General features: G+C 41.1%; 1 protein-coding gene across 8 annotated transcripts in view; it reads left to right on the top strand.

Annotated features, from left to right (window-relative positions):
* Positions 1-22,524, top strand: part of PTPRF (protein tyrosine phosphatase receptor type F) — a 394,909-nt gene that overhangs the window by 195,260 nt on the left and 177,125 nt on the right. For all 8 annotated transcript variants that reach the window (XM_064455285.1, XM_064455283.1, XM_064455286.1 and 5 more), the window contains one exon: positions 664-805. In XM_064455285.1, the coding sequence (XP_064311355.1) occupies positions 664-805 (142 nt within the window). The remainder of the gene's footprint in view (positions 1-663; positions 806-22,524) is intronic.

Here is a 22,524-nt window from a genome sequence, read left to right as displayed (position 1 = left end):
CTAACAAATAACTCTTTCTTCCATGTAGAAGTTAGTCATGCATGTTACAGCTTAGCAGGATGGATGGAAAGGCAATGATTTATTAAGGACTTGATTTATTATGCTGGGGAAGGAATGGTAATTACATCATTGTTGATTATACCAGAGTTGCAAAGTACCCAAAGCTGAAGGACATTAAAAACCCTCACTTTCTGCTGGAGTTAGCACGTACTGTAGGTGCTCAAGGTTTTATTCTAGTTTTGTTACTATTTTGCTGGTAATCCTACGGGAGTATATCATTCTACTCTTCCATCAAGGTGAAAGTTGGCACTAAATTGCTATCAGTGTGATTAGTAAAACCATTAGTACAAATATGGCTCAGATGTTTTAAATCATTGGATTCACATCTTTATTACCAGGTTGATAATTTGTCAACCTTAATTGATTCATAAAGAACCTCATTGGATCTTCGTTTGTTCTGGCCTCCTCAGAGGACAAATACGTTCTTGACTCTGAAATTTTTGTATTTCTGGACTTGGAATGCTTGACTAATTGCATGGTATTATATAGCTTACAGGGCTTGCTTTGGTTTGGTTTTTGGTTTTTAACCCCTGGATTGTTTTGATAATCAGTTTTTAGTGCAGAAGCTATCTGTAAAGAAGTGCTTTCTTTTCATTGTTAAAGGTTATTGAGTTTGATGACGGATCAGGATCAGTTCTGCGGATACAGCCCCTGCGTGTTCATCGAGATGAAGCTATCTATGAGTGCACAGCAACCAATAGCGTTGGGGAGATAAACACAAGTGCCAAATTAACAGTGTTAGAAGGTAAGTGGGAAGTTGTTTCATGCCTTAGGATGCAGAAGACCTGGCTTTGGCTTTGGTAGTTACATGTTAGTGTGGTGCTTTTAAATGACATGGTGATATTCTAGCTTGGTTTGGGAAAGCTATGTTCTTCCTGTATCATTTGCGATGTTTTCTCCTAGTGATAGAACCTAACATTTTTTGAGACAATTATGAAAGGATTGCAGATGCTGAACTTTCTTTGAAGTGTTTTAGTTGTATTGTGTGATTGAGTTGTGTCGTTTCTAACTTGGAGGGCTAGCTAAAGAGACATTTGTATACTTCTCTCATCTGTTTGCTTTGATATCATACCTATCTGAAGGGTAGCTAAGAATTGTATCTCACATTCAGAAACTTAATCTATGTTGCTGCACCTTCTGGATTAAATTGGCACAGTTTTTTAATAGATTTTCAAGTTACTCTTCAGATTTTGAGTTTGATGTGGCATTTAGCTGGGTTTACTTTGTAGTCACAAATTGTTATTCTGTTCCTCCTGTTAAAGAACAGATTTTGATCCTTGTCTGCTATATGAGCAGGTTTTATTTTGTTTGCTGTGTTGTTTCTTCTAAATGGAATGTTTTGTGGAAGAACAACGTATTCGATATAAAAAGGCTGGTGATCAGTTGATTTTTTTTCATATTAGATTGTCAGAATATTGTCTGCTTTTAAGGAAATGTGGGTTTTTTTAGCACATCAATGTGTTGTAGTATTTGTTTACATATAGGATTTTGTAAATGTACTGAGGTGTTACAAATCCGGGGCATTTGGCTGAATGGAATTTTTTTGTTGTTGTTGTTAACTGGCATTTACTCATACAAGCAGGAAAAGACTTAAGCAAATTGCTTGGAGTACATGGACTGATGTAGAAAACTTTTGAGTAATGAAAAAACTAGACTGGAAAGCGTTTACTGTTGTATGATTTTGAACCAGCAGAGACTGGTTATTCCAATGGTGAGTGTGCCAGCCATATATGACAAGTTGCCTATTGTCCCTTGTTCTCCCATCCCCATTTATAGCATAGAGGTAATAATATTTTCCTTTCTGCTCTGTGACAAAGAATACATTAAACAACTGTAATGTGCTCAGACACTGTGGTGATGAGAATCATATCAAAATAATTCAATACTTGATGTGATTGTGTCTCTTGTTTCTGGAGGTGGGGCATCTTAAAGGATCAGCTTGCTCTTCAGTAGTAGTATTATTAGGACTAGGATAAGAGGTGCTATAGACTTGAAAGTTATTGGCGGAGAACAACCCAGATCTTTTTTGTTAGTTATTGCCTTTGCAGCCACGTATATGAGTGCATAAAGCTCAGTGGAGCTTTTTCAGCAGTTTACGTGCAAATCTGCATTTAAATGGTTCTTGCAACTGGATTTTTGTGATACTAGATACTTGAATACCCAACCGTTCCACATACATTGCTGTTTCCTTTGGCTGCAGTTGCCTTTATGTATTTTAGATACGTATGCACATGCACACACGCACTAATAATTTATTTGCTCTGTGTTAAATGTTCAAAGGCCCACAGAGACATGCATTGCATAGAGGAGCACAACAGTATTTCTCAGCTCGGTGGTGCTCCCGCTGATTTCCTGATGAGGTAAAACTTGCAGACCACCACATAAATAGGGAATGTTAGGAAACACCAGAGACAGGAAAAGACATGTGTGCACTCTCTTTAAGAGCCACAGAAGCAAAAGTCACTACCGGTCAGGCACAGAGCCTGCTTTTCTGTTCGGAAACTTCCTTTAATCAGGAGTAATGCTAGTTTAACATGATCCTATGTGGTCAAAAATGATCTGTAGGCTGGGGGGCTGCGTTTTCCTCTCTAACGGAAGAGTATCGACTCCTTCTTGGGCACTCTTGTAATGGGCAAAATTAAGAAACATTTGCGGTATAACAGTTTGTATCTGTTCGTGCATATAGAGTTGTCAGCTTGATTACGGAGGATGAAAACCTACATGTCCTCTTATGTTGACTTAACTGATGGAGAAGATGAGTTCTGTTATTTATCTGTATTTAAGAAAAAACAGTTTATATTTCTGTTTTCTGAGATGTTCTGTGGACAGGTCTGTATTTTTTTTCAGTCATGCTGGCTTATTTGTCTGTGTTATCTGCCTTAGATTATGCTGTTTCTGCATTTTGGAAATCTGATTTTCTTATTATTATTAATATTCCTTTGTTTGCTTACATGTTGGCACAGTGGATATTGCAATTCAGTGCCTTGGTTGTGGTTGTGTTTAGTCTCAATGGCCTCCAAAATATAGTGGTAAGTGCCCCACCTCTCTGTTATGCCATCGCTTTCCTAACATGAATTTTGTAGATGTATTTGAAAATGACACATTTCACGTGGAACCCTTGATACCCTCAAGACTGTCAACTAGGATTAGATTTTCCCTCTGCTTCTGGGGTTAAAATAATTTCTGTAATTGCTCTCAGGTGGCAGTTTGAATGATGCAGACATTCTGCACTTCCTTTCAAGAATTTGACTAATGCAGTGGTCCCTGGTGCATGACAAAGCTCCGTCATAGACATCCTTATGGTTACGTGCTGCTGAATGCACAGCATGTATTGATTTTTACATTAAAAATCCTTTATAACAATAATTTTCAATGCTTCTTCACAATTTGCTCTTTAGAACATGGGCCTTAACATTAGATCCAGAAGTCACAGTCAGGGTTTAGCAGGCTGTTATTAGATGTCTTTGTAGCTAACTAATCTGGAGCTTTATTTTATTTAGATTTCTGTGATGTTTTACAGATCAGCGGCAGATAATCCTTTCTAATTGCCAACTTACTCCATTCAGAATATTAAGAGAGAAGCATGAGTCCAGTCTCCTGGAGGAATCAGGAATTCTCACATAAGTGAATCTCTTTTAACAGTTTGGTTCCCTACTACCCTTTCATTCTCTGCTCCCATGTCTCTCCTTTTTCCTTTCTACCTGCAAATCCTGTTGTGACCAAACTACGTACACTTAGTGTAACTGAAAATTATTTCTCCTGTTGATAGTAGGAGAAATAGATGTGCGTATACCTTCTCTTCTCATTTCTCCTGGGTAGCTGATAAGCTGAATTATGTATGAGTCATATTGAACATTTCTATCTTTTTTTCCAATTATGACCTGAAGCAGCACAGAAGTACGTTCCTGCCTGCCTGGCAGAGGAGGAAAGCAGTACAGGGAGGGGCGGGCTAGAATCAATAAGCTGACACACATTCCCAAGAAAAGCCTCAGGGACAGTTAGTGGCACTAACAAATTAATAAATATATTATTCAGTGGTAATGGTGAGAATTACAGAGCTTTTTAAATAGGGAGATTATGTGAAATGTGAGTAGGAAGGAAGCCAGCGTGGAAGAATGTGGCAGCAGGCTGATTGTAGGGGCGTCTACATGGTGTCCTTCCACAAGACTCCTTGTATGTTCAGCATTGCAGCTGTGTTAGGAAAGGTGACAATAACAGTGCTTGTCTCTAGTTGCCTGTACATCAAAGTATACCTTCAGCCTGTCGTTTCCAGCAGTCACCCAACAGGAAGATAGGGAAAAGCAGTGCAAAAAACAGTCTTCAGGTGGCAGGAAGGACTGTATCGATATTTCAGGAAAGGCTTAAATACAAAGTATATTATCAGTCCCTTCTCCCAGGACTTTTCAAGTTGGACGTTCAGTTATGGGTTTTGATTTCCAGAACTGGGAAGCTATTTAATTGTAATTCATCCTTTAATGCTCTGCAAGCAGCGTTTTTTCACTGTAACCCTGTAACCCGGAGCATACAGTCATATCCAAGTGACACTGAATATATTCGGTTTCATTTCCCTTTGTTTTTTAAGTAGGTTAAATGGAAATGAAAATACCATCTCCAACTTCCATCTCCAGCGCAGATCTATGTAAATCCCCTATGCCCCTATCCCAGACTCCTAATCATGTGGCATGTAGTTATGTGCCTGGAGAGCACTGCCAGGCTCGACGGGAGAGCAGCTCCTGGTAAAGAGGACAGATGGAAGTGCCAGGAAAGGGTTGCTTGCACACTGGGTTTCAGTCTCAAGGTATCCTGGCAAGATAAGTTTTACTGGCGGGCTTTACGCTGTCAGAAGTCAGGGAAGTTTTGGTGTGTTTCTGTGGAGCCCTAGAAAGTTCCCAAGTGCAGCAGTTGTCCTGGGGTGGGAAGCACCTCCACCTTATCATAATTTGCTGTTTACTGAACCATGTCATGAGCTTAATTTCTTTCACCATCTGCCAGCTGCATTCCAGTTCCTGGGGTGGTTACCCTGTTTGAAATGCTGTAAATGATAAACATTTGACTGTTACAAATTATTTCTGTGGAGAACTAGATCTCAGAAGGCCTGAAACAATATGCCCTTTTTGTAAACACTCTTCTAAAAGTGATTTTGTCATTGGAATAGTAAACAGAAGTTAGCTATGCTTAATCCTTGTTTATGTTTGGTTAGTTACAAAAGGATCAGTTGGATGATCATTGTACTTTCGCTCATGTTTGTCTTCATTGCTTTTGCATCTTTTTGCCAAGAAGAATTTCTAGCAATGTGTTATAAAATTGAAACAATTATAGAAGGGAAATAGAATGCATTTGGATGTGCGCATTCTGATTGTGTAAATGAACTAAGGCTCCCCATACGCTGCTGCTCCTGGGATTGGTAGTACTCTCTTCATGTCTCTGGTTCGGAGAGGACAGGTCTTTCCTCTACGTGTTTCATGTTCATAAACCGTTCCAACTTCATTTGGTCTCACCCTGGGAAGAAAGACTGCTGTGATGGCAGAGGTCCCGCTCCTGTTCTTTGCTCTTTACACAAGCAATCCAAATAGTACTTTCTTTCTGTATGAAGCAGGCAGTTAATGGACCTCTGTAACTATTGCATTTCCAAGAGCTGCATGACAGTGAGCCTCCATGTGTTTCCCTGCTTGGGGCAATGTCCTCAAACACAGCGATGCGCAGAGGAAGGAAGAAGCCTGAGTGTGTTTGCATTGCGTCAGATTGTGGCGTGTCCCATGCTGCTTAAAAAGGGAAACACTAAGCCAATTACTCATGGTGGCCTAACTGAGAATTTTAGGTTGTCACCTAGAAGAATGTAAATCCCTGCTGACATGGACTTATGCTATTAAGGTATAAGGAGTGTTCACAAGGAAAGAGTGTATTGAGCTGCTCGACAGCAGGTTGCCTGATGTTGGTCTGGTAGGTCAGTCGAGGAGACCTGTCATCCTGCTAAGAACTCCAGTCATTTCTCAGTTACTGAACAATGGATAGAAGAATCCTAAAAGTTCAAGGGGAAAGAGGTAGTCTCTTGGTCCCACAGCACACAGAAGATTGAGCAAAATTGGTGATCTGTTTAAATTAGACCAAGATGATTTACAGAAACTTTTTCACTTGTATCACCATTATGTCCCATGCTGTCAATAGCTAGGCTGCCACAGTATCTGAAGAACTGTTCCAGCTATTTAGTTTTTGGTATCTATAGAGCACCTATCATCTCAATCCAGGTGTGAAACTCCTCGTTCTTTTTATTTATTTACTTTCAAAGATTAGATTCAATAACACTATTAGTGTTACTCGTATAGTTTTTGGGTTTTTTTAATATTTAACAAGAAAGGCTTTCTTGGCTGTGGATGAGAGACAAAGAAGTAATTTTCTCAGGTGAATAAAAGTTTTAAGTGTTGTTGGTCTCTCCTCCAAACAGGAGAGTCAGCAGATCTTTAGAACGTACCAGACCCAAATGCCATAATTTCCATTTCTTACCTCTGTTTAAATTATTAACTAATGGCACATAACCATATAATGTGTCCATGATAGCAAGTTCCATCAGAAGACTGCCATGCACTAAGGTTAACGTCCAGGTCCATTCCACAAGTTTATGAAGCAAGAAATACCACCTTTGAAAAGTTTTATATGAAATACCACACGGTTAATGCCAAGCTGAACCCTTTGGAGCTGTGCACTCCCATAAAACCTTGTGTCTGAAAAGGCATTGACCTCTTAATCTTGAGAACATTTTTCTTTTACAGCACGTGGCTGTTTCTGCATATTGCCTCTCAAATGAGGTCCTATGAGATTACAGCTGTAACAGGATGGGATGTTGTCACGTTCTTATCAGCAAGCTAATGTCATCGATGGTATTGCAACACCCAAAAGCAGTACCTGTGGTTCAGGAAGGACTTCCCAAATAAAAACAAGTGAGCTTTAAGTGTCAAACAAGAAGGAAGTATATTCTATAGAATTCTACAAAAACTCTAACACAGGGTTTGTATTGCCCAGTACTAGGTAGCTTGAAGTGTTAAGTGTGCAGTGGTAGTAGTAAGTGTGCAGTTATACCCTCTAAAAAGACTTCTTGGAGTACCTTGTCTCACACAATTGATTTATTCCAAGTTTATTCAGCAGTTTATAAGTGCGTGACTGGAAATCACGTTCAGCTAAGAATTTTTGTCACCAATAACAATTGTCTCCTTTCTACCTGCTCCATTTCTCAAATCCCTCATGATGATACTCAGAAATGTGGATGCTCGTTCAGAGCCTTGTGGCAACCTACCGGTAACTTCTGTGTGTTGTGGAAATTGATAATTGAGCCCTGGGCATTATTTTCTCTCCTTTCCTGGGCTCAGGGGCAGAAACAGGTTGCTTCTCACTTTATGCTCTCTTCCAGCTTCCTGGGAGACAGTAATGGAAAGTGTGTCAGGCTGTTCTACTGCTCCTCTGCTATCAAAATGTTCAGCCTATTCAAATAGGTAAATGAGGCACAAACAGATTAGTTTAGCTCTCTGGCAGAGACGCGCTCACGCAGGCAGGTTCCTGTCTTGTTGGGGAGGCGTCCCTGTGGGTTGCCATCTCCCAGCTGAGACCAGGGATGGCCAGATGACTGCTTCTGCATCTCTGTTCCAGTTTGAAATCAGACAGGTTAGATTAAATCATCTGTGGTTTAAACTAATCTGTTTTGACTCTCTGTTGGAACAGATCATTGGTCCCAGCTGGGAGGCAGCAACCACCAGCGCTGCCTTTCATGTCACTGCAGAAAGGCTGGCATTCTCGTGTGCCCTGACCCCCATGGCCACAACAACGTCTGAAAGCTTAGGCAGGGCTGGGACTTTGATGGTGACAGTAGGCAGTAAACCAGGGCAGAAACCTTGGCTCAGGCCTAGGCTGAAAAGAGTGGTAGTCTAAAAAGGTTGGGAGAATGGAGCAACAAAGTCAAGGATGCCAAGGAGGAGTTGTATTCCCTTAAGCTTTTTGGACTAGATACCACAGAGGAAGAAAAGGCAAGAATAACATAGGCATAACGTAACAGACTGTCAGTCTTGAAGTAAATATATTTGTTGGGAAAATGCGGGTGTTTAGGTTGAGCTGTGTACTAGACAATGTCCTAATCTGTACCAGAAATTGGCCAAGTAAGCCTCCTATACTACTTCCCTTACTCTTGCAGTAAAATCCCCACATCAGTTTCATAGACAACCTGTCAATCTCCTTTTGGATTCTCCTGGTCTTAGTGGTCCTATTCTGTACCTGTTCTTGTTTGATTTCAGGGACTTTTTTTTGAACACCCAACTAGAGATGTGCACACAAGGAGCTTTGCAAGTATCTTCAAAAGCACTGATGGATCCATGGATTTTAGAAATGCACCATCAGATGTATGCTAGGGTCATAGTTGCTTTTTTCATTCAGTTGGTCTCTGGTTGGCATAGCTTCTCTGTGTTTTTCTAATGCACCTGTGTTTGTCTTATCTCCTCTTGTTTCCAAGCAATATGTGCCAGGCCTATAGCAAAAATTCTTAGTATTTCTTATGTTTGTTCCTGTTATCCTTGTCATTTAGGGTGATTTGGCTCTTCTTGCTTGATACTTTTTGACTGTCCTTTATTTTCAGCATCTCCACAATGCTGACAATTTAGTAGCAGTCTTGTGCAGAGGTTGCTAATGCATCTAGTCATTTCAAAACTGATATTTGGGGAGCTTGTTGATAGCGACCATTGTTGCCCTACTAATAAAAAAAAATAGTGAACAAGAGTGTGGAGTTGATAAGGTGTAGGTGAGCCCTGATTTAGCTCTCAAAATGTTTATCTGATAATAACTAGGCCGAGGCTGGACATGGTGGCTCTGAGACAATAAATTGAGTTTGGAGGACTGGCAGCCAGAAGAAAGTACTTTTATTAATGAATTGTATATACATGGATCTAGAAGTCTTTCAGAGAAGAAAAACAAAAGAAACCCCATGAAAACCCGCAATTATAACTTAATCAGTTTCTTATTGTAAAAGGCACTTCAATGCAAATGTATTTGGTTCATCTGGAACAGGCAAAGAAGAAATCAGTTCCTTTAGATAATTTGAGTCACTGTAAACCTTGTCAGAATCAAAAAATCACATTTCTTGTCAGATTTAATATCTACTGGTGACCATCAGAAGCTAAAATAATAGATACTTATAATCAGATGTTTCAAAAGGCCTTTCTTATTGCTGGATCCCTTTCAAGATACCTCATTCTGAGAGCGTCTGTAGCAACCTGTTATTGACAGATGTGCTCTCTGTAGCTTCTATGTCAGTCCTGTTGCTATCTCCTGCTGACTAATAAAGTTAGTTGCTGGTATGTATTTGTAGAGTCTTTGAAGTCCATTAGGTTGTGGAATAGCCTTCTGAAAGAGTCAGTAGCTCATTGTTTGAACTATTGGAAATTAATGGGAAGCACTGCTTGATAATGCCATATGGATTATCTACTTTGTTCCAAGGAAAAAGGGAAGGGCAAGAGCAAGATGTCCTGAAAAGCCTTTCTGAATCCTTAACTACTTCGGCAAAATTATCTTCTATATCTGCTCATAACTGAAGACTCTTTGCTCAAAGCTTAGTGACCTGTTGTCATTTACTGGTATGCCATGACTTACACAGGCACTTAAGAAGACATAGCACCGCAGTGATCTTCTGTAACTTCTTCTGCAGAAGTGGGAGAATATATCCACTTAATAGAACTGGAGAGCAAGTTCTCAAATGGAAAATGGAGCATGGCGAGAACAGAATGTGATAACCATGACCGTAGGGAATGCAGTGCTTACAGCTACAAAAGCATAAATCTCTGCATGCAAGAAAGTTTCTATACAGTCATCTTGGGCTTATGTTCCGTGCCTTATCTTTCTCCCACAAAAAAAATTACAGCCCCAATTAATTAATTCTTGGAGAAATCACTACTTTAAAATGAAAGACACAAAAAACCGTGAATCTGGAACATCAACACATGCTAATAAATCTGTAGCAACAACAGCTGTTCAGAAGAGAGGACATCCATGTAGGGAGTAGTATACTTCTTGTGTCACTTACTGTACCCGGGGAAGAGAATGTTTCACAAGTACTTTAAGAGCCTCTCCTGCAGAAAAAGGAGATTCATATAATTGCCTATGATGGGCCACCTTTTGATCTTGGTCTGAGATGTTGACTGTACAAAACAAAGCTGGCTTTGCATTAAAGACCTGTAATATTGATCATTCTGACAGCTGGTTTCTGTGTGTCATGCTTGTTCACAACTTCCACGTCCAGTTGTCCTTATGGCTCTCTTGTTGATATTGTACTGTTTTTATACAGTCTGGTGTCAGGAAGGTTCTACATCTGTGATGCTTATTAAAATGCAGTGCCCAGATAATGAGCAAAAGGAATAATTGGCCCTAATTTTGGATGCAGGGAAGAAATTCTTGTGACCGTTCATTGTTAATTTGTTACTTGAGCTGCTAGTGACTAAAATATGTTTGGTATAAAGATGATCTAAAATACATGCGTTCCATTTGCTGTCATAGAAGCCCAGAGAATCTTAATAAAAGTATTAATCTTGTAATAGTAAAACAACACCTTCCCCGTAGAATTTTCTAACACCTGTTTATTCTTGTGGATATTTCAGTTGGATAATAAAGTAGTGACTCTTTCTGGCACTCTCATCTGTTCAGATTCTTTCTGCCCAGAGCTCCAGAATAGCTCTTTCAAATCCTATATCCTAAGGAAAACCAGCGTGTGTGAGGTATAATAAGATCTGTCTTTTCAAGATCATCTAGCGCCTTGATGAGGCAGGTTGGATGATGCCATGGGAAAACAGTGCAATGTATTAATCTGTCGTGCTAATCCTCTGCTCTGTTCCTTCAATCCTTTTATCACAAGGGTCCAGCCAGGATGAAACCTTTCCAAGTTCTTGGTATATGAGTTACGTGGAGAAGTCTAAATAGCAATCAGAGCTATAACTTTATCCAGCTGTAGTGTATGAATGTTCACTGTTGTGTTGCTGTTCCAAGCTGGGACTGGGGGGAATTGCCCTGCGATAAGAGTGCCTGTCGGCATAGGATGCAGAATACTTCAAATAAAACTAGCTGCACAAAGCACTACACACAGCAGAACTGGCATTATGACCTTTAGCTACTTTGAGACCACTGGAAAAGTGCTGGAAACATTAACCTGTTGGAGACCTTAAAAACCCAAAGTCTTGCTTTTTGGTACTACAGCTCCAAAATGGTGCTCTGTTTACAAGCAAGACAGTACTGGAATTTATTTTTCTATATCTCTTTGATTTAGACAATGCCACAGTTGATCCCAGTGAGGAGAAAGTCCTTGGAGAGGGAACAGAAATCATAAACATATTGATGAAAAATGCATGAACTGCACACAGGGTGGTATTAACAAAAGCTGTTGCAGGGGAAGATAATGAATTGGGAAATGCATAGTCCAAGATGATAGGATATCCAGTATAAAGAAGGGTAGACAAAGGAAGGTCAGGAGGAGGAACAGAATGAGCCTTCTAAAGGAAGCCCACACCTCCTTCTCTTTGAGTCTCAGTGCTACAATTTGAGGAGTGCCTTCCAGATGGAGCTCATGGCAAACGTGCAACAAACAAGCCGGGCAAAGCGGAGAGCTTGCTGTCCCTTCGAGCCTGTCTGGAAGGGAGACAAGAGCCCAGCTGAACCCCTGGCAAATACCAATCCACTGAAAGCCCACATATGGTAGAGATCAAAATAATTCACCTGGAAGAGTGAAGAGGTCAGCAGGGAGTGCCCCTGCTTGCATGGACTGTTCTCTGTAAGAAGATTGGGTGTTGTCTTCCGCCTCCTGCCGGGAGGTTAACTAGGACAGCGGGATTTTTCTGTAAGAATATCACTGACATGAAGCCCAGCTAGATTATGCATTAAGATGTGTCATCAGCAAATCCAGCATTGAAGTTGTTGAATGGATTGAGGCCAGGAGGAAACTCAGTGTGTGTTCTTTACAAATAAATTATTTGGTTGCTTGATTTGGATGTGAAGTTGTCCCTTCAAAAAGTAGCATTGCAGAGAACCTTAGCTGATGCTTCGCCTGCATGAATAGTGTGGCCTCATGGAACAAACAGCAGTTGTTTTGCCTAGAGGTGGTAGGCTTAATCAGAGTCCACCTGATTGGCATGGAGCGCACGTCCTAACATTATAACTTCTGCCTGCCATGTGCTCATAGTCCTGAGGAAGAAATTGCTGATCAGATGAGTATTATCTAGACTTGAATTTAGCAAACATCAATAAAATCTTTATCTTTTGTAGTAGGACTTCCAAAAGGAGGGGGAAAAGAAAAGGATTCTGGAGGATTCATGTTTTCACTAATTAGACACTAAAAATTATAGGAGTGCTAAAAAAAAGTAAAATAAACCCTTAGCTCTTGCCCCGGGCATGAATTTACTAGCTTTAGTTTGTTGTTCAGTTCGGTTCATTGATCTTGTCACAACTGATGATTCATTAAGTTGTGACTACTGTAGAAATTACAATGCACAGATGTAGCTGTACTGCACATCTGTGTGTTCCCAATGTGTTAATGATTTAAAAATGCGCTTTCTGTCTGGCCATCCACTGTGCTCCAAGTGCCAACTGACATTTTCTATCACTGAGCCATTTGTTGTGGTTGGCAAGAAGGAAAGTCTTTTCGTTCTCCTTGTACCTTTTTTTGTTACTTTTATCCATATTTCAGATAGCTGGATTTGATTTTCCCAGCAACGTTAACCTTGCAGAATGCGAGTTGTGATGTCTGTCTCTTCCTGCAGGCTGCCACCTTTTTCAATGTCACACGCTTTCTCCAGGTGTTTGCTTTTACAGCAGATGGGGTAATTTCCTGCACCAAGTCATGGTTCAGGCTCAAAAGCAGGGTGTGCTGGTTTCCTGACTTGCCCAGAATTCTGAATTTTAATTTCTGAAGTTTGACTGAGGTGTTGTCAACTTGGTTCCTAGCTTAATGCTAACAACTCAATTTATCTAAAGCTTCTCTTCCTACCAGGTCCCAGAAGACCTCAAACTTTCAGTGTATTGCCTCACAGGCTGATTGGCACCAGCCATTCAACAATGTGTGGCAACACTGTAAAACAACTTAATTGTTAAACGTACCTCTAGCCTCTTACCGTAATTCAAACCACTATTCAGACTGGTCCTTACTGGAGGCTCAAAGCAGAAATCTGAGGAGTTGTGTCTCTCATGAAGCATGGCTTTGCATTGATGAGGCAAGCTATGCCCCCTCTTAAATCATAGTGAGGTTATGTCCTTGTTGTGTAGTTAATGCATTTTATTGTGATTACATTCTGTCTCTAATACCACTTTCTAGTGCAGACAAACCCGTAAGACTCCTCTTGCTTCAGGCCTTTCAGGGAGCACCAAGGGAGAGCAGACTGCATCTGTTCAAGCACATACCAGCCAACATACCTGGCTCTGTATCCACTTCCAATTTGATTGTAGGCTCTGTGGTAAGAGGGTCCATGTCTAGCATCTTTCACTTGCATCTTCTTTGTTTCAGCCATACAGATATTTCCGAAAGTTAGATTAAAGGATGTCTTTAAGAAATGATCTCGTCAAAAAAAGAGCAGCGCAACTGAGTCCAGCACGAACTGGTCACTTTATCCCAATAATTAGTATTTAATTCCAGGTTTGAAACTGTATAATCTCAACTTTAATCCAAGGCATTTGGCTCTTTCTGAGACTCTAACCTCCCTTTTCTGCCCTGTCTCTCTAAGATCCCTTTTTCCATGTAAGCTTCTCTAAATTTTCTTCAACAGGCTGAAGAGTTTTGAGCTCAGTAAGCCCCTGTTGTATGGCCTATTTTCTAGCTCTTGGCTTGCTTTTGAAATCTTGAAATTCTCTGTGCTATTTCCATGCTCTTCTAGAAATGCATGCATTGCAATTCACACTAGTATTTTACTGCCTTAAGAAATAGCTGCAGTGATTCAAATGGAAGGTCAGTCTATCCCACTGTCTTTTCCAGGAGCTAGTGCTGGATGCCAGGGAAGTGTGTAAGGACAGAGCATGCTTATAGCAACGCTTCCTCCAAATACATGCTTCTCTAGCCTTTACTGATGTGTACCTCTGGCATTTTTTAAGCTAGAGATAGTTGTTTCAGTCAAACTAATGAAAGAAGAATCTAGTTATTCTTTGAACTTTAACCTCTAGTGTGCATAATATCCCATAGCAAGTCGTTTCCCAGCTTAACTGTGTGGTCTGTGAGAAAATACCTGTTAATGGCAAATATCATTTGATGCCCTGGAGTCGTTGTATAAGAAGGGACAGTGGATTATTAATATGAGAAGGGACTCTAGATTTAATAGCTCTTTACTGTACCCATCCTTGTTTGTGTCTTCCATACTAAGAAGTGCTGGTCTATTTAGTTGTGATCTAGCAGATGTTGTGTTTGTCACAGCGAATCAGGCCTGGGCAGCACCCTGGAGTTGCTTTACCTTCTCCGTCACAGTATTGCATGAATACTGTGAGCCCTTTGATTTGTCATCTTCCAGGACTGTCTCCCATCATGAAGGTTCGGCATATGTTTTTGTTCATTCCTGTAGCAACCAAGAGCACATCTGGAAAACTCTAGAACCTCTGTTAGTCCAGGTGAGTCAGTACATGGTGCACTAGGTAAAAGATAGAACTTCAGGAGGGGTCTGGTTTGGTGATGCGCACTAGGAGGGAACTGGACTCAGTGACTCAGAAGGTTTTTGGGGGTTTTTTTTGGGTTGGAGTTTTTTTTTCCAAATTCCTCGTGTTCAGATTCCTTTGTACTCTTTTGTATTCAGATATAATATTGGATGTTGCCTCTTTAATTCTGCACAGTCTGTAGCAGTAGCCTGTCTTTGTTATTTATAATCCTTCTAAGATCTTCCGTGTTTGTGAAGCAGGCCTGCAGCGAGATGTGCTTTGCAGCTTGCCTCAGTAGCTACGATGAGGGGAAAAAGCTCTAAGGCCTTTTTGTGCAACTGTGGAAGGCTGCAGCCAGGTCTTCCTTACAGCGATTTTGATGGCAGAAGCATGCACGCCCCCCATCCCCAGACCTGACTAAGGGTTTTTGCCCGGCTAAGGGAAATCTCAAAAACTGTTGAGCACCAAGGCAATTTTCCATTCCCTACAATGGCACCTCACTAAAATTCAGCCCTGGATTGGTGGATCTGCCCTAATATTCAGGCTCCCCAGCTCAAGATTTTGAGCTAGTTGATGCAAATGAAGGCCAGTAAGTGACAGTAACCCATTGAGACTTGATTGAAGCCAACTTCCCATTTTTTCTTAGAACATTGAGTCCTAATGCAAGTGAGATGTTATTTGTCAGTTATGCAAGTCATAAGCAGTGCTGGAGTAAATTGAGACGTGAGTGGAGCTGAGCCAGACGGAGCTGATCCTTTTGATCTTTTCTTGCTCTTTTCTGTACAGAAAGGCAAGAGACCTTAGGGGTGTCCCATCTAGTTCTGTACTGCCACACAGTCCCTTCATCTGAGAAATGGCAAATACATAAAAGGTGTCCATAAAAAAAAAATAAATTGGTGTGTTTAACGAAACTGTCTGAAACATAAGTTAAGTCACAAAACCTGACAGCTCATCTTCTCCACCTTCCTAACAACTGTGTCACGAATATTCATTGAAGCATAGAATTGAAATGCCTTCTCTTATCACTTAACCTGTTCTTTTATGGTACACATTTTTTTAAAAAAATTGCAGCACTGTTGTCCTTTAGATCAGCGCTGCTATTCTAAGCCTGGCAAGTGTTGTTTTTCTGTGGCTGAAAAATGAATCTGCAGAATCTGAATAAAACCTAGTGATTCATTACTTTATGCACTTTTCAGTTTATTGAGACATGAAGCGCTGGATTTCATGGAAACTGGACCTCACTGCCAAATAACAAAGTTTGAACTTGTTCTCCTAGTGACATTAATTGCTAATTTACAGCTACTGTGGAAGAGCAGGTGGAGTGGTGCATGCACCAGATTCACCAGCAGAAATTACTCAGACTCTGTAGTTATGTAGTTAACAATGACTCTGTAGTGCTACTGTTAGTGTGACCCTTTCAGCATTTTTTAAGTTATTTTGGCATTTCTTGTAGTAGACCGTTCTGTCTTCAAGACACTCTTGACAGATATTCATTAAAGACTGTGATCTTTAGAGATGCGGCTTTGTAGTTAAATATAAGTTTCAGTAGAGTTATGGCTAAACCATAGGAAGTATTGTTGGTGTTTCTCCCCATCACCAGCATGTCTCACAGGCTATTTTTCAGTCCCAGGCAGGAGGGGGAAGTTAACATTGTTTCTAATTGAAATACTACTGCCTCTCCACCGAGTACCATTTAAGACAGTAAATATGCAGACCTCCAAAATTTGTTTAAAATAGAAATACAGCTCCTTAGGTTGACAATGTTTATCTTCAGTCCACTGGTCAGATGTCTTAGATGATAACCTTCTACTTCAACAATAGAATAAATAGCAGCCTTTTGGTTATTAATATACCACAAAATTTTTGTAAAAGAAATCTGCCTGTGATCTGCTGATGCTTTTCAGGGAAGGGGAGCATAGTGCCATTTCTCAGGACGTGCTTGTACGTTGTCATGTCAGCTGCTCTGTGCAGCGGTGCAGGGTAGGCATTCCCCTTGCTGCTCTCCCAACAGAGCCATTGATTTTCATAAAAATATTTTGCGAGTGCCTTACCAGTCTGGCTTTATTAAGTAATGCGTAGAGGGTTCCCTCTGTGGGCTCTGAGGATTTTCCAAACCAAATCGTTTGGAAATTACATTTGGCAAACTCTAAATTCTGAACAAAGCAGGTACAACAAATGTTTTTAATCTGTTGACTTTAGTCAGAGCTTCCTGTCGTAGTGCTGAGTATTTCCACCAGTCAGAGCAGTGCTCCTTGCACTAGCATCTAGATGCAATTGAGTGGTGCTACTTCTGTAACTGTACCCGGGGTGGCTCTTCTTCATGTAGGATTAACTCAGTAGTTTTTTTTTTTACACCAGAAACATAATCTGCTACTCCGATCCTGAGGCTATGCTAAGTGGGAAAGTCCTGGATAAAAAAAGCAAGTCTTGTGATGCCTTACTTGTGGTGAAACTTGAGTTGGTTTCCTGGATGGCAGCAGAGGAGGAAGGTTCAGCTCACATGGAGGGCACAGCAGCCTCGTGGGCCATTATTGACTGCATCATTAGAGTAATGAAGGCTTTAATTGCAGAGCCTTGTAGAAGACCCCATGAAACAGCATGCGATGCAAACACGCCATGCTACAGTGAGCTCTGCCTCAGGGGTCTGAAAGTCCAGCTAGGAGACAGGACAGTAGATGGGTACAGACAAACCTGTAACTACAGCATGAGATAATGCAGAGACAAAACGATTGCCAGGACTGTCACTAGTTACAGCATAATCATTGCTTGACTCCTGAGGAGATCAAACTGGAAAAGAAGTGTTTGGAGGCCTGTGTCTTCCTGAATGTGTTGTGGAAAAGCCTCTGCCTTAGCCTGGGGCACTGCATGGGAAAAAATACGAAGGGAGCTTGTGTGAAAATATGATGTGTGGGTGATGAAGCATTGCTGGTGCCTGGAGAGAGTCAGCACCGCAGTAGAATGTCGTATATCAGGGAGATGCGTGAGTCTTTCAAACAGAAAAATAGTGCGGTCTCTTGTCTTAGCACGGGATAGTAGCTGGGCAGCCCTCACTCTCTGGCCAGGCTTCAGCAATTCAATGTTGCGTGTCTTCACAGCTCTGCCTCATGAAGATATACTCTTATTCTGTTGTGCATTAGTATAACCCAAAGAGCATTTCCAAGAGGCTCCACAACATTCAGAATGTTAAATGCTGAAAGAAGCTTAAAGGAACAAGGAGTTTTATCATGTGAATATTCACTTTTTTAATAAAATAAAGCAGCTACTACTGGAAGGAAAGGAAAAAGGAAAAACAGCAGCATGTTCTCAGGCAAATTACTGGCACAGATTCACTAGTTAAAAGCAGGAAAGACCCTGAAGTGTAATGGAGTGAATCACTTATGACCAGCTTTATGGTGGTGTAATCTGACATTTACTTTCAATGGTAAATACAGAAAATGATAGTGAAATGTTGAAAATGTGATGTGTCATAAAAGTTACAGCCTCCTCATCAAGTTTATTATGCTTTGGGAGATATAGGGTCTTGGTTGCTTCCTGGAATAGTTAAGATGTTTGAAATTTAGACACTGAAATGTAAACTAGTCCTTTGCTACCTGCAGGTTTGAGATGGTCAAATATCAGCATAATTATGCAGCCGACCATTTCTGCTCGAGTGCCCATTGCCCGCAATTGGCTGTGCATCCGTCGGTTGTGAGCTGCAGGTTTCCACGGAAACTGCATGTACCACTACCTGTGGATAATTGAGAATGGCAGCTGTAATGAGAGAATTTGGGGCAAATGGTGTAAATATTCGTAACTAGATTACAGTGGTAAAATATTTTCACTGTAGATGAAGATTTGACTTACAGGCTTAAGGAGATTAAACTGAAGAGGTCCAGGAAAGAATCCATCCCTGTGAAATCCAGGGATAAGTGTTTTAAAATCCATTACAAATTCCCAGAATTTTAGAGCAGGGTTTGGGAAAGTTGTATTTCCTGTGCTGCCTCAAGGGTCTGATATCCTTTGTATTTTTGTTCTTGGGGGCAGGTAACCAAAAGGCACAAGCTCTGAATTTGTAGCAGCTGTGTTGGCTGGGAAGCGACTGCTCGGACCCCACTGCTTCAGGGCAGGTGCCTTGTTCTTGTCCTACTTGCAAAGACATGCGAGGATACACCAGAGGTTTGGAATAAAAAAACCAGGTAGCATCTGCCAAGTCTCCCCCGTTTTTCCTCTTCAGTTTATGTATTTATTTTTTAAAAAGTTAGATGCAGTAGCTTAATATTCAGAGCACTCTTGTGCTCTGCAGTGTGATCTGCATAAACTGAAGGAGAGATGCTACAAGCTAGCTCTTTCTATAAAGACAGCTTTGTGTGTGATAGAGAGGAAAAGCCAGCTGGATGTAACAGGATTCACTGTGATTGCTGCTCAGATACTGTAGACATGTATTTATGTTGGGTTGAAGTGACCTGAAGAATTTCCATTGCTCGTCTCTGGACATACTGTCTCTTGCACTGAGCTTGCAGAAGAAATGTGTGCAGTCGTGCCAGCAGGAGATACGTGTGTTTTGTATTAGCCTAAGGTTAAAAAGAAATGGTGGCTGTTTTGTGTGCTGCAGCTAATGAAAAGGTTTGGGCTAAGACATCATAGTTAATTTTATACAAAATTAACTTGTTTTTGAAACTTATTTTGTTTTATTTTTTGCCAGCAACGGTTTCTCACCACCGGGAAAGCGGTAGGGTATGTCTATTTTTATGCGAGCCCAGAGCAAACCAGGGGGTTGGCGTTACCTGGAAGAATGTCGTCTTCATCTGGGAAGCTTAAAAAGACGGTGCTTGACTCCTGGTTGTTCTCGTTGCTTCTCAAACCACAGAAAGACCTGGGAAGTAGCTGCTTGTGCAGTTTACAGAGAGAATGTTAATTGGTGTAACTGAGCTTTACTCCTCGAAAGTAGTGAACTCTGAAAACTCTAAAATCATTAATGTTGCTAGGTTAATTGGATGGTTAAATTTAGCAAAGCCTCGACTGTGTCTCACTGAATAAAATAGAGCTACCATTTGTTATTTAAATGTCTGTTGTGACATGAGGCGCAGTAGCTCAGGGTGGGCTACCTTGCAAACCAGGTAATCTAGTAAACAGTTATTATTGACTAAAGGGATGGAGCTTGTCATTAATTCATCTGCACTGATGCTGTCAGTTAATTTTGAGCCAGGGAGCTGTAACCAGCTTCCATTCCACTAGCAAATACCTGGGGGATATATGGGGCTATGTACTAGCAGTGCTTGGCTGAAAAGGAATTAGTTTTGTCTTACAGTCAGTGATCCACAGCATCCAGCAGCCTTATTAATTAAAACCAGTACATGTCACAAGACCCTGATCTGAGCATGTTAAAAGTGGGTACCTTAAACTTTGTGTTTCGCTTAAAAAAACCCACAACTCACTGAAGAAACGCTCTGCTGATGACTGAAAGATTTAATAATAAAGAAGGTTTAAATGGGAGGAGATACTCTTTCTCAGGTTTCCCTCTGCTCCTGATGCCAGAGCCTTGTCAGAGTGAAATATGTAACATCGGCTGAATGGCTGAGCAGCTTCCATCTGCTTCAGGATCTCTCAAAGATAATCGAGAATGATGAAAATTGTTTCTTCATTTTTGACCTCTAACCAACCTGTTAGCCTTATGTCTATAAAACGAGGGATGTCTCTAGACTGGACATAAATTGTAATGCCAGTGTAGATCACAACTCCTCTATCAATATTTGAACTGGAAAGAGCTTATATCAGTATAGCAGCAGTTTATTGTATTCATGAGAACAACTCCATACCCTTAAGACTCATTAATTTGGCAGAACCCTAATAATAGCTTGCAAATCTTACTGCCATTTCTTGCAGGAAGTGAGGGCCATCAGGGTATGCTGTCCCACGACTAGAGGAACCATCAGCACGTTCATTGCCCATGCATGCCATCTTTCTGCAAAACAAGGGATTTATTCTTTGCTACCACAGGATTTGTTTCACGTATGCAACAGTAATGTGGCACTGGACCATCTTCACTCATCTCTGTGCCTGCCAAATGCCCTCTCCCAAAAATCTGTCTCTTCTGTAATATACCGGGTGTTTTAGTGCCATTGTGAGTTTTCCATAAGTCCTCTGGCTTTTTTTTCAGGTTTTTTCTTTCAGCCACGTTCTTCCTGTGTACTGTCTCCTTGCTTGCACCTTCACTGCCTTGAAAATGGGCTTCCTGCATTCATCAGTTGGTCCTTATTCCGGAGTGCCCTGTTCACTCCTTTCCCCTCTTGTGCTGTGCTGATAGCACAATGCTGATCCTTAGCCAGCCATATAAAATGATACATTATCTCATATCCCTCCTTTCCCCAAGTTCTGTTTTTAATTTCTCTGCACGATCTGTGTGCTTCGGGCTGCAAGCACCTTGAGGAGGAGGAATGCTTCATGTTTAACTCCGTAAAGCCCTGTACAAACTGCTGGTAAGGGGTCTAATGGCATGGGCTGTCGCTCTGAAGTAGCACATCTGTGCAGAAATGCTTGCTCAGAGTAAATCAACACTTGTACTAACTCTTACCTTTTCTCCAAGGATGAGCATCATAGCTTTCTAGAGATTTATATCATCTCGTGAAAGTTTTGCTACCCTGTCAAGCAAATGCTGCTGCATTCCTGCAGCTGGTTAGCACAGCCCAGGCAGCCTGTGTGTCCAGCGCTGCCGAGCCCCTTGTGCTGTCTGAGTTCAGCGAGTGGGAGCATGGATGTTTACTTACATTTCCACCTAACTGCCAGTCCTTCCCGAATGTCATTCATCTGTCATTTTGGCTGCTGCACACTCTTATTTGCTTACATTCCTTAAACTCTCACTGCAGTAACCCTCATGGGGTAATAAAAAAAAAAAAAAAAAAGATTGTTGGGAAAATGTTAAAGATTGGCAATCTACCGAGAGAGGCTGTTGGCTTAAGAAAGATTTAGAGGGCCTTAAATAGCAGAGGTCATATTGGCTGTGGAAGAGAAAAAAAACCCATGAAGTATGTTTGCAGTAGATGGAGAAGTCCCTGGAAAACTGAATGTTTCAGTACAGCAGTCATTGAACTACAAATGAACCTGAAAAAGCTGAACTGGAATACACAAACATTGTCCTTTCTGTGTTTCTTCACAGCTAACACATTGATCTGGGCCTTGTTTTTAGTGTGGAATGAAAGGAGGCTGCATTGCTTTAGCTGCAGACTCTGTTCTTTGCAGAAAGGCAGGCAGTCAGGACACAGCCCCTCACCCCGAAACATCTGATTTGCCCATTATAGAATTTTAAAGGCAAGATTTGAGACAGCTGGCCATATATTTGGAAGTCTTCCACTGCCATCCTGTGAACCTTCAGGAGACTCCAGAGAGAGGTTGTTTAAAACTCAGTTTAAACTAGCATGTTAATACAAAGGAAGATAAACGTCTTCCCCATCTGTAATATTAAAAAGAAGGCTCAAATCTTTGAAGCACTGCAGAGTGTTTTAGTGATTAAGAAAGGAAAGGACAGATGAGGCACCGGCTGGTATTAGGACTCACCTTTGTTGCTGCTTCTTTCTTATTTTGTATGGAACAGATATTCATTATCTTGAGCTCTCTGTCCTTGCGGTTGGGTTTCAGAAGGAGCCCCTGTTGGAACAATTTTTCTGGGAAACACAACAAGTGAGTGGTTCATTTGAAAGGCTTGTTTGCTTGGTGGTCTGTGTTTGGTAATTATTTGTGCTGACAACACAGCTGTGTGCTGAAACAGCCTGTATGCCGCAGTCTGGGTTGTAGACTTAGACTGCAGTGCCGCTGGACTCCTACCAGAGCGATGTTTGTTCACCTGTAGCAACAAAGTGAAATTGT

Source organism: Phalacrocorax carbo, chromosome 6 (assembly GCF_963921805.1).
Source record: "Phalacrocorax carbo chromosome 6, bPhaCar2.1, whole genome shotgun sequence".
Taxonomy (NCBI): Eukaryota; Metazoa; Chordata; class Aves; order Suliformes; family Phalacrocoracidae; genus Phalacrocorax; species Phalacrocorax carbo.
This window is presented reverse-complemented; position numbering and strand designations above follow the sequence as displayed.